This window comes from Postia placenta (assembly GCF_002117355.1).
Source record: "Postia placenta MAD-698-R-SB12 unplaced genomic scaffold POSPLAscaffold_11, whole genome shotgun sequence".
NCBI lineage: Eukaryota > Fungi > Basidiomycota > Agaricomycetes > Polyporales > Adustoporiaceae > Rhodonia > Rhodonia placenta.
In genome coordinates, this window is record NW_020169842.1 from 520,407 (window position 1) to 531,921 (window position 11,515).

Below are 11,515 nucleotides of genomic sequence, written 5' to 3' on the forward strand. Positions count from 1 at the left end.
AGGCCACAAATGCGTGATAACCATCTAATCTAATCTAAGACGGAAATGAACTTCGCTCTGAGGGCTCAGTAGAAGTTGCAGTTCTTATGTAAAACCCCAGTATTCGGGCATCGAGTCTCACAATAAACGTCAAACCTGTGAAGAGCTCAAAATATTGTGTGTCCATACATGATTGCGCAACCAACGAGTTCAGAATTGATATTGTGACCAATCTTGCCATAACCCCATTTTGGGCTTAGAAGAGACACAACCTTAACCCTATCATGAAGTGACATGAGGCATCTGGACCTCATGATACATTGCTTCAGCCATTATGAAGTGCTGATAGTGATGGGGTTTTTCTCTTCGAGGAGGGCCGAGCACTTCGACAGCAATCTTCAAGATGAAAGCAATGTTCTGCGCGCCTTACGCTCTAGATTCGTGGGTGGATCTATTCGTCTGGTCTACTTGCTATACTGAAGGTCTCCCCAGTACGGCAAGGGCAAGGGCAAGGAGCGCGACATTGACGGCGACTCACTATCGAACTCACATTCACCAACATCCTTCGCTTCACCTCACGCTCCTTATGTAGAAAAGCAATCATTTTCGACCTCCAGGCCTCGTGTCTCGAAAGACTCGCATTGGGCAGGCACCTCAACGTCCGCGTCTCGCCCACAACATGACGATCGTGTCGACGAGGCTACCAACCCTCGTTCGTCCGCAGACGTCCTCACGTCAGTATTACTATTGGCGATGCCACGTCATATATCTAATGCATCACAGGATTACACTTGCCCAGCGACTGAACGAGCTGGCAACGGCGAATGCAGAGGGTCTTCTCAGGTGAGTGTGCTCTTGCTTATAATCTCTGGCAACGTCTCATAAAGTCGGAAGCGACGAAGAGTACCGGCTGCTTCGCCAAAACCTTTTCGAGAGGCTCACGACTGGCTCCTCAGTGCCCACAGAGACACCTCTTGTACCTATGAACAACACTATGCGTGTGAATGCCGACTTACGCAGTGAGCTTCCATTCTACCTGAAACGAGGGACACGCTCGCTTACCAGTCCTGGTAGCTTCAATTTCTTCTTCGCATGACCGACGCTCGTCGTCCCAGTATCACCTCCAATCTTCGCGCACCTCCTCGCTACAGTCGAAGAAGTCGATATCCTCTACAGTCACCAGCCTATTACGCAGGGCGACTAGCAGGCGCATAGTGTCTCTTCCCAATGATCCACAAGCAAGTGATACCATGAGTGTCTTTTCGAAGGCATCCACCACAGAGCGCAATGGCACGACACCTCGTACAATCTCAAGCCAAACCAGCGACTCGTCCCTCCGGGATCATTCTCGTCTTCGATCCCGCCGCACTGTTGCTGGCGCTTCCACCGACGAGCGTCTCATGACCCTCAGTACTCGGAGTACGTCTCTTAGAAGGGGCCGTAAGCGGTCCGGTTCGTCGGCTCCTCCCTCTGCATTTCCTGGGTCGCCGAGATCAGTCGATACCAGCGCACACTTGGCGCTCCTGGACGGCTTGCCAAATGATGATGACCTTGAAACATCCAAAGACATCCGCACACAGCTTGAACTAGTGGAAGCGGAGGGCAGACGCCTCCTGGACGCGTTCAACGGTCTCGAGTTGAGTACGCTGACAGGGCGTACAAGGCGTCCACACATGCGTCCCCCAATACCGCTCAGTACTTCTCAAAATATCCTGTCGCCAACCGCCAGTGAGAGACGATCGATGCGTGGTGCCAGGGACCCTGACGCCATGTCGTTTGTTTCCGGCGGCTCTATACGGACGACTCATTCCATGAAACGATCTCCGTCTGACCGTCGAATTCCGCCCGTTCCATCTTCTGCCACACTAGGATCCCAGCACAAATCGGTCAGCCGCAAAGGGTCAATGTCGTCCATGTCGTCTCGAGGCAGACCCGGTATTGGCACTCTACCAGGCCTGTCATCACAACTCGGGCTAGCGAGCAGCTCAAGCGTGAACCTGACGAAGAGCTCTGCACATCTGCCTCTAGCCACTGTCGCCGAAGCCGAGAGTCCCCCAATGGGACATCGTCTCTCGGTCACGGAAGACTCAAGGTGGACTGGCGCGGGCAGCGACACGCTGTCTCCCACAGCGAGTATGCACAGCAGTCGCATCATGAATGAGGACGATGATATCAGGGCAATCGAGGCCGAACTAGTTGATATTCGGACACGGCGGGCGGAGGTAACTGCACGATACGAGGCACGGTTGGAGTATCTGCGTGCCAGACTCAAAGGTGCGGAGCTGCGTGAGAAGGTTATGCGCAAATGACCGGGAAACGGAAGGCAGGCGCAAAGGCAAGTTGGCGTTGCGCTGCTGGACGACTGCGACTGTACATGTCGATGTCCGCTCATTACTTACGATTATAATATAGCCCGTGGATTTGTTTGATGCGCTGCTATCAGTATTCTTAGCTTACTTGGATAGTCCCCCCTGTATAATGACCTCGAGTCTACGATACCACCTCAGATTTTTAACGCTTGTTCTGAATATTCATGCATACGCCAGAGTTCAGCCGGCTCTTCGGAGTCTCACGTTGTGATTGGACGGTATGGTATTGTCATGTGATCTGGCTATATTGAGCCTTGCTCGGACTGCGTCCGTCGAGACTTGACGGCGTCACTTTACCTGCGCGTCGTTCACACTGCCGTCCACGACGCCAATGTCCAACATACCAGACCCGGAGTCTGAGGGCGCTGCGTCGCCCGCGGCGACGCCTGCAGTGACGCCGACCACGTCCACCTTTGTCGGTCGCCTGCCCCTCCATCGCAGCGTAAGTCGCGGGTCGCAGTGGTCCATACCGGACACCCCTCGTCACCACCACCAGGGTACTTCATACTTCCCAGAAACGTCCAGACCCGTCTCGCCGCGCCTCACGACACATTCTATGCGGAATGCCTCCTCGAACTCGAAGAGACGTCGGCCAGGCAGGAGCACCAGTATCACCAGTTCGCATGCGACTGCGCGGGGGTACGGCGAGGAATCAGAGATACTTGGCGAGGAGGCCGAGGAGGAGGATGACAGCGATAATGTCATTGTGGAAGAAGACGGGGAGCACGCTCATCACGACGGAGACGAGGAGGACGAGCCAGGTTCGCTCCGAGAAGACGACCCGATAACGCTCAGAGACCGGCAGTCGCTCATCAATGTCGAGCATCCCTTTGGTTTGCCCATTTGGAAACCTGCGCTGTACAAGAAGTCGAGGTCCGTGACTCGCTATGCCGATCAGGCGCTGCATTCCATTCCTTCCGCTCAGGCGGAGCGCCATCTACTGCCAGGGAACATCCTCTGGACGATCATATTCGGTTGGTGGCTCGCTATATGCTGCTTTCTTGTGTCTGGTGTCCTCTATCTTGTCCCAAGAGGTGGCAAGCAATATTCGACGCTCGTGTTCGGCCTTGGATGGTATATCGCCTGGCCGTTCGGTAAGTATGTGGAAAGCGACGTTGGCTCTTCACCCGCAGAGGATGAGGAGGCCGGAGCTGACACCATCGTTGAACATCCCGACGAGGATGAGGCCGAACGTACGCACCAACCGTCGGTGTCCGAGGAGAGTGACACGGAATCTACTCCCCGAGGGGATGTCTCCGAATCTAGCCATGACACGGTGACTCCTGGAGTTAATGTCACGACGTCTGCTCCTCCGACTGTCACTCCTCGCACGATTCAGCATCCTCAAGTTAGTTCTTGGAACGATGTGCCAGGAACAGCGGCATCGACCGCTACCACTGCGTTACTGGGAAGGCCGACAGGTTCCAGGCTCAAGCCATCCAAATCATACGGCGCTACCCAGTCCACGCCTATCTCACCGCCTCTAGCATACTCTATTGGCATCTCGGAAGGCAAATTCAGCGACTGGCTGGGGAAGTTGGTCTTTCGGATTCTGTTCACCTGCTTCATTGCCCCCCTCATGCTCACTGTCTCTGTCATTTGCTGGGCCCTCGTCTTCACCATCCCCATGGCGAGGTTGAACTGGGCTCTTATCAGATACTTAGTTGAGCAGCCCACACGCATCCGTTTCTGCGCAGCCCCTGCGGTGGCTGTCGCGGAGCATCGGGAAGGCGGGGCAGCATCTGGCAACACTCCCGTCTCATACAAACCTGCCAGGCTTGCCGCGGGCCAGACAGCACCGTTCGGATCGCCTACGTCCACCGTCCTGCTGTGCACATACAAAGCGTTTGGCTGGAAATACTACAAGTACACCGTCGGTGGTGTGAATATCCTCTTTGTGAACCTAATGCCGATTGTCTTCTTCGTCATTTTCGATGGCTTCATCCTTCTGCATTTGGCGGAGAGGAAGGAGAATAGTGGAGAGCATGTGCCCGCGGTCCTCGCGTTTCTGACATCGCGTGCGCTCATTTTCGTCATGAGTCTGCTCAGCGTTATCCCGCTGTCATATTTCATCGGTATGGCGGTTGCGTCCATCTCGGCACAGTCCTCGATCGGTATGGGTGCCGTCATCAACGCGACCTTCGGTTCCGTCATTGAGGTCATCCTATACTCGATCGCACTTACGCAAGGCAAGGGACACCTGGTGGAGGGTTCTATTGTCGGCAGCCTGTTAGCGGGTGTGCTGCTAATGCCCGGCGTAAGTATGTGCACCGGCGCGTTCAGGACAAAGGAGCAGAAATTCAATGCGAAGAGTGCTGGCGTGACCAGCATGTTGTTGATTATGGCGTTCATCGGTACACTCGCTCCCACTTTGTTCTATCAGATTTACGGTAGCGTGAGTGATCACACAATCATCGTGATGCTAGCTCTAACTGGTATGCGTGGTCTAGTTCCAACTCATCTGCGACGGCTGCCCGACAGATGGCAATAGCAATCCATGGACATGTCAATTCTGCTATTACAAACATCCCGATCCTGTCGATGATCCTTTCTATCAGTCCACTGTCAAGACGTTGATGTACTTCTGCGCTGTTATCCTACTGCTCGTAAGCTGCGTTCTGGCAGGCGAAATAGCATCAGTGTCGCTGACCATCGCGATCAGTCGTATCTCATCGGCCTATGGTTTTCGCTTCGGACACACGCAAGCCAGATCTGGCAAAATCCTCAGCAGCTCTTGCAGCACATGGATTTCCCTTCACAAAGTGGCCAGAATCGTTTATCGGTCTATCACAGACTTCTTCCTGGAATACATGGTCAGTCGACACAGCGCTTCTCGCACTCGCTGCAGCACAAGCCCAGCATTGTCACTACCGTCGACAGCGTCCCCGAATCCAGGAGCTTGACTCCGACTCACTCCTCCTTCATAGCTCCTCAGAGTCAGTCGCAGTCTGCAACTAGTTCGACACAACTTCCTGCATCGTCATCCGGAAGACGCATCTCCTATGCTAATCCCCCGGTCATACAGACACAGGGGCTTACGCCCCTCATGGAAACCGTCGACCACGCCATCAAGGATACTGGCTTGCAACCCACGTCTCTACCGGCTAATATGACTACGGATGATTTCACAAGGGCAGTCGCCGTCGCGACAGTGAGCGCATTGAGGCACCAGCAACACCACTCGCGTTCACCCGCTAGGGTGCGTATCTCTGCGACGGAACTTGAGGCGGCAGCAGGTGGTCATGGAGGGCATGACGCGCCATCCTGGAGTCGGACGACTAGTGCTAGTGTCTTATTGGCATGCACAGCGCTCTACGCCATTATTGCAGGTACGCATTCGCACTCAGTTGATGGTGATGCAGCACTAACACGAAGCTTAGAATTGCTTGTTGACGTCGTGGATGTTGTCCTGGATGGCTCTGGTATCGATGAGAAGTTCTTAGGAGTGACACTTTTCGCGCTGGTACCAAACACAACGGAGTTCATGAACGCGATCTCCTTTGCTCTGAACAACAATATTGCTTTGAGGTTTGTCCGAGGAATTGGATAGCGGGGGATGCATACTAACTGCGGATCATTTGCAGTATGGAAATTGGATCGGCCTATGCTTTACAAGTCTGCTTGTTGCAGATTCCTGCCATGGTTGCGTTCTCCGCCTGGTATGCGCCGGAGAAGATGGGTTCGGTAGCAGACACATTCACGTAAGCCTTACTATCGTTAGATCTGTCGCCAATCTCACGAGGTGGCAGGTTGATTTTCCCGCGATGGGACGTGGTCGTCATCATCTTGTCGGTCTTCCTGTTGACATACACCTACATTGAGGCCAAGGCCAATTACCACCGGGGAAGTATACTTATTTTGAGGTGAGATATGAGTGTTGTGTACAATGTCACCCTGGCTGAAAACCTCTCCAGTTACCTTGTTCTGATTTCTGGTTTCTTCTTCGCGCCTAAGCAATCAGATCTGGAGCAGGACGGACTTACCATTCCCTACAATCTCTTGACGTCATACTTGCTCTCTCGTTAGTACAAATACCCTTTTCAAATATTCTACATGAGGCAATCCTGGATCAGCACTTCTGACCTTCATTATTATAACCCGTCATGATACATTGCACTATCGCTATGGACTTCTCGTAGTATAAGTCCCTTCTCGTACTCTATCAGTGTAAACTCTGAAGTCTCTCCAATACAGCTGTGATTTGTGCATGAGGCATCGTAACCCGCTCCGCTTCTGACTCGCCGCTCAAAAATGATGCAGTATCACGAAGAGTGAGATACTGCTCGACGAAGTCGCCATCTAAGAAGCCGAAGGCAGGCTCAGCGTCGCTGTGCCCCTTGTTATTCGCCGGTGCACGCCATCTGTATGAATGAGATGTCAATGCACGACAGGAACGAAAGTGATCTTCATCTTACCTGGGATGATGTACATCACCCGGACCGATTATGCTCTTCGCCATGTTGCGCTGCAGAGCGGTCATCTGCAACGCGATATGGTCGGCCATGTTAAGAATGACACCAATCCGACCAGTAGATGTGAAGAACAAATGAAGAGGCTTGATGGGAGCGTCACCCGAGAAGTCAGCCATAGCTAGGCCACCTAAAAGACAGTGTCAGTGCTAGGCGCAGGTACGATACAACCAGCATACCAGGCAGGAACTTGTTGACGACGTCTCCAAGATAATACCCGCCATCCCTCTCCAAAGTGTTACGTTGGCGGTCTACCGTTGGGCGAGGATCACGTTGGAGGGCAAATGAGAAGAGGTTGCAATCGCTCTGTAGAAACATATCAGGCGACGTGTAATATAAGCGAAAATGACATGCACACACATTCGCTCCGATCACGGCATCCTTGCCAATCGCTTCGATAGCCACGGGCCAGAGAGGACTATAGTCCCTTGCGATGGTCGATGGACGTCCTTCGCCTATCCTGAGCATTGAGATGGAGCAGATGGCATCTCCGACGATAACAACATCGTCCTGAGCCACAAGGGACGTCACCGTGTAGTTATGATTCCATTCTCCTATTTTATGGAAAGACATCGACGATCCATTGACAATCTCTGTCCTGAAAACAATGACCTAGGCGTCTAACGTGAATAGTGGAAAGCAATAGAATTTGCAAGTCTTACATACCGACGAATTCACTGCAGCGACAATCAGGCCATGCACGTATGCCGCTTGGTAGACGCAACCGTCAACAGTTGCCGAAGCTACTAATATCAATGCCGGATTGATGGCGGATACGGTGTCCTGCTGGGGAGAGAATGAGAACAGAAGCAGCCGACCCTTTGAGGGTTCTCGCTCGTCCGGATGAATTCTGACAGTGCCAACGCAGAACGAGGGTTTATCGCTAGCGCCGGCAGTAGGCAATGCGAGCACAGATGCCACCTCCTCATCCGGATCACAGTAGAATGAAGCAAGATCTAGACGTTCTGTAAGTCTTCGATCAACATGCACCGTAAGCAAGAACTGACTTGTGAAGGTGACATCATCGAACAACTTGAAAGAGCTTAGTCTCTCTTCCGCTTCAGCAATACGAGGCGGTGCTGCTCGCGTACACGCCACACCAAGAGTCTTGAGTCCTGCATGGTATGCGACCCGACGCGGATTGTCTAAGCCTAATGGCACCTGGCAGATCGTCAGATGTACTACTTACTCATGCCATACACAAATTATACTCACTGTTCGGATCTGCATCTTATCCACACCGCGCACGTTACCGATCGTCAGAGATGAGGAGGTAGCAAGGACCAGGCAGGATGGGAATGCCGCAGAGTTCAGACTTGCTCCCCTAGCCATATCCTACGCAGACTGGTCAAGGAATATCCCCTGAAGCCTTGGAAGCGACAGACCTTGAGCATGACAGGTGATTGATGCAGCCTCTGTCGATCCCAATACAGCACAGACGCTCTGCTGCCACTCGCGAAGATTGAAGTCTTTCCATCTGCCGTGCACGTTGTTAAAGCGACGGGAGCATTCCCTAGGGCGAAGACCTTCTTGTCTTTTAAATCGTTATCTTTGAAGATGAAGGACACCACGGTCCCGTCCGCCAGGCCCGCCAGTAAATGTGGCTGGAAATCGACGTCTTTACGGGTACGTCCGCTGCCAAAGTTGTACAGTAAAAGGGAACGAGGTAGCGAGGAAAGTGAGTCGGTCTCGCAGAGCGTGTTCAGGTAAGACGAGGCGGACTCGAGTGATAGAATGGCGACTCGGTTCGTGCCCCAGAACGATACCGCGATGTAGGTTGCGAACTTCTTGCTCGTGTCAAAGGGGTGACACGAGATTGCTGAAATCTCGAGAGGACCATGCGCAACATCAGAAAAGTCTCGAGATCTGCATACCCGTCCTGTGTTAGACAGACGAAAACTCCTGAAAAAGACGATGGCCTACTTCAAGACCTGGAACTCGTCGTTCTCGCCGAGGTTTAACAAAGTAAGCCTGCCTCCACTCAGGCCGATTACAAACTGACTTGCGTTGATGCTTGCTGCGACGATGCTCCGACCCTGTTGCTTCGCATCCCAGTCCTTGCCCGACGAAGCAAAAAGTCCGAGAGCGGCGTCGTACTTCACCAGATGCACTTTCTCTGGAGTGATTTGTACGACTAGCGATGAGTCTTTGTACGATGACGTCACCCTACCGCCGTTGTTGTTTGCTACTCTGCGCGGTATATTTGAGATCGCCAGTGTCGGCGAAGTTGCGATGAGCCCATCGTGAGACGGGTCGAGACGTGTGATGACATCGACGCCATCAATGCGCCATACGCACGTCTCGGTGAGGGTAGACGTGACGAGATGGGTGTCTGTACTGTAAGCGTGTCAGTTGTACGCCGTGCAAGTACAAACACACTTACGTGTCCTCGAACCGGGTTCGCAGAGGCCACATATCGACTACGTGTGGGACACCTTGCACTACAGCTCGCTCTTGAAAGTCGGCGCCCGTACGCACGACCTTCAGGGAGCCCGTATTACGGCCCCCAGAACAAGTTATAATCTGCGGCTAGATAATTATCAGGACGTTAGCATACAACGACACATGTGAAACTTTGCGATCCCTCACTTGACCACTGCCATCTAAATCGGCCAGGGCGGCATCCATGATAGGAGCGATATTCTGGTACTCATCCAGTACCTCAATATAGGTTCCCTTGACCTCGACGACCTTTCCTCCTTTGCCTTCCCCGCCGCTGTCTATGTCGAAGTCAGCCCTCTGCTTGCCCTTGTTCGACGGCGACAAGGCAGATGGCAACACCCTTGATATGCCGAGTGGTATGTGAAGGGTCTCAGAATCAACATTGGCAATGGGGGTTGGATGTATGCGAAGGAGTTGTGAATCGCCGAAGTGAGAGCCGACATAGACAACCTGAGATGCTAGATAAGACAAAGTAGTCGCTGGCGATGTCTATATAAAATTGGAGTTACTAATCAGACAGGGACATCGGTGTAGTAGAGTCGGACATACCTCTCCAACCGGAATTAGGACAAGACCCGGCGTCTCGTCAAATGCGAGCATGGCAAGCCGACCATAGGCATCACCCAAGAGGAACCTTCGACCATCATCATCCAAGGGGCACCATCTATGAACAAATCTCTCAGTCCTGGGCGCGATCAAGCTTCAATATGAATACACAGGCATACGCAGTGATTTCGCTCCATGGCCACTTGACACTCGCTTTCTGTTTCACCTTCCTCGACTCCCGCTCTTTCTCTTTCTCCCGCGCCTTAGCGGCTTCGGAAGGATCCCCGCTAGACATACGCTTCGACGCCCTCCGTTGCTTGCCTTTCTTCGCTTCCTGACGCTCCTCGGAGGCGTGCTCAAAAAACAGGACTTTACGGCCGCCAACGATGAGCACACCGCCAAGATGACTACCTGCGGTGCTATCCTCGTCCGCCTCTTGAGATGCATACGGCGGGACAGGAATAAGGAGAGGAGGAGTCTCAACTGTTGTCGCCGTAGGAAACACGCTCGTTGAGAGGATAGTTGGAGGAAGATGGTAGGACTGAGGAGCAGACAGGTCCGCAATATCAATGTCGCGGGATAATAGCTGCAGACGCTGCTGATGATCGTAATGGAGTATACCAAGCGTATACGCATCGGCATCTGTTCGCATGAATGTCATGGCCAAAAGAAAGAGTTCCGGGATGCTTGTGAGAATTAAGTCAGCCGGACAGCGTTCTATGACATCTCAGAAGCTTCACATACGAGATGTCAAACGGGACACCCGTCTGCTTTCCGTCTTCAAATTGTACAACCTTCAGGCGGCCTGTATAACAGCTTACTACAGCAACCTGGCCCGTCGGATCCACCGCCACGTCTGTGACAAACTCAGCCGGCCGCGCATAGCGGTCATACAGGTCCACAAACTCCTTGCTGACGATGCTTGAATTCCCGGAGTTATCCACGACGTAAGTGAGTATAATAAGCTTGGGATCTGGATGGTCCGTTAAGACCAGGAGATTTGACTGCTTTGAATCCTGCGACCACATCGTCAGATAGTGCATGAGATAATGTACTAACATGGCTCACATCTAGTGGTATCGCAGCAAGGGAGACAATGCGACCCCATATCTCGAGGCTACATTCACGACGCAGGCCTTCCGGCCGTAGAGAGAACACTTCAAGCCTATTGGCCTTCGCGACAACAAGGTGCTCCTGCTCTTCTGCTAGGCTGCATTTCAACGAACGAACAACGGAAGAAGGGGGATGGAATGTAGTGACGACCCTCATATCCCCAACGCTGAGACCGTATTGTGAGCTGAGCTGAGCTACCAGCCTGGGTGAGCGCCGGTAGCCCGATCATGAGCAGGGTACTACGTCACATGATTGCCGCTATTTCGCCGCGAGCTCGGTAAGCTTGAGACCACAGTCAAGAATCCGGCGTTCATATAAGTAGGCAATGAGTGTACTATCACACGTATAGCCCGAGCCTCGTCTTGTACTCCAAAAGCTTTGACAAGTGGCCATGAGCATAGTGATCGACGTATGCTAGATCTGGGCAAACATGAGAAACGTTGAAGGAACAAGGACTTTCTTTGTCTCGTGGTTACAATTTCTTTCCCGGTGCTTATATTCTCAGCACGTAGAACTCGGCAGCGGCAACGACTTCCAGCATGCCATTTTTCAAAAAGGGCAGGTGGCATACCAAATATAGATGCACCAAGGACCGTG

General features: G+C 52.7%; 4 protein-coding genes across 4 annotated transcripts; 3 read left to right on the plus strand and 1 right to left on the minus strand.

The window, feature by feature from the left end:
- Positions 1-318: 318 nt before the first annotated feature.
- On the plus strand, positions 319-2,505 carry POSPLADRAFT_1040776 (hypothetical protein). Its single transcript, XM_024477800.1, has 5 exons — positions 319-420; positions 472-713; positions 763-822; positions 874-998; positions 1,054-2,505. The coding sequence occupies exons 1-5, from the start codon at positions 331-333 to the stop codon at positions 2,286-2,288; spliced, it is 1,752 nt and encodes a 583-aa protein (XP_024336571.1). The 5' UTR covers positions 319-330; the 3' UTR covers positions 2,289-2,505.
- A 174-nt stretch (positions 2,506-2,679) lies between these two features.
- Positions 2,680-3,624, plus strand: POSPLADRAFT_1114957 (hypothetical protein; the record flags this gene model as incomplete). The annotated part of the gene is made up of 1 exon (XM_024483446.1): positions 2,680-3,624. A coding segment is annotated over one exon (945 nt), but the record flags the coding sequence as incomplete, so codon positions are not given.
- Positions 3,625-4,383: 759 nt separating this feature from the next.
- Positions 4,384-6,430, plus strand: POSPLADRAFT_1149898 (hypothetical protein; the record flags this gene model as incomplete). The annotated part of the gene is made up of 8 exons (XM_024486361.1): positions 4,384-4,743; positions 4,799-4,954; positions 5,011-5,161; positions 5,276-5,677; positions 5,729-5,876; positions 5,933-6,049; positions 6,098-6,195; positions 6,375-6,430. 8 exons carry the CDS (start codon positions 4,384-4,386, stop codon positions 6,428-6,430), a joined length of 1,488 nt encoding a protein of 495 aa, XP_024336573.1.
- Positions 6,431-6,510: 80 nt separating this feature from the next.
- Positions 6,511-11,074, minus strand: POSPLADRAFT_1048255 (hypothetical protein; the record flags this gene model as incomplete). The annotated part of the gene is made up of 15 exons (XM_024479476.1): positions 6,511-6,709; positions 6,764-6,947; positions 6,997-7,123; positions 7,178-7,429; positions 7,484-7,773; positions 7,825-7,978; positions 8,033-8,152; positions 8,203-8,683; positions 8,741-9,154; positions 9,201-9,346; positions 9,407-9,748; positions 9,809-9,923; positions 9,985-10,491; positions 10,550-10,821; positions 10,874-11,074. The coding sequence occupies 15 exons, from the start codon at positions 11,072-11,074 to the stop codon at positions 6,511-6,513; spliced, it is 3,804 nt and encodes a 1,267-aa protein (XP_024336574.1).
- Positions 11,075-11,515: the final 441 nt, after the last annotated feature.

What these genes read in the sequence shown, in the direction of transcription:
- POSPLADRAFT_1040776 (XM_024477800.1), top strand. Translation starts at nt 331, where the DNA reads ATGGGGTTTTTCTCTTCGAGGAGGGCCGAGCACTTCGACAGCAATCTT. An exon ending in GCGCCTTACGCTCTAGATTC is followed by an intron (nt 421 to 471) that starts GTGGGTGGATCT and finishes AGGTCTCCCCAG; the next exon opens with TACGGCAAGGGCAAGGGCAA. An exon ending in TCGTCCGCAGACGTCCTCAC is followed by an intron (nt 714 to 762) that starts GTCAGTATTACT and finishes AATGCATCACAG; the next exon opens with GATTACACTTGCCCAGCGAC.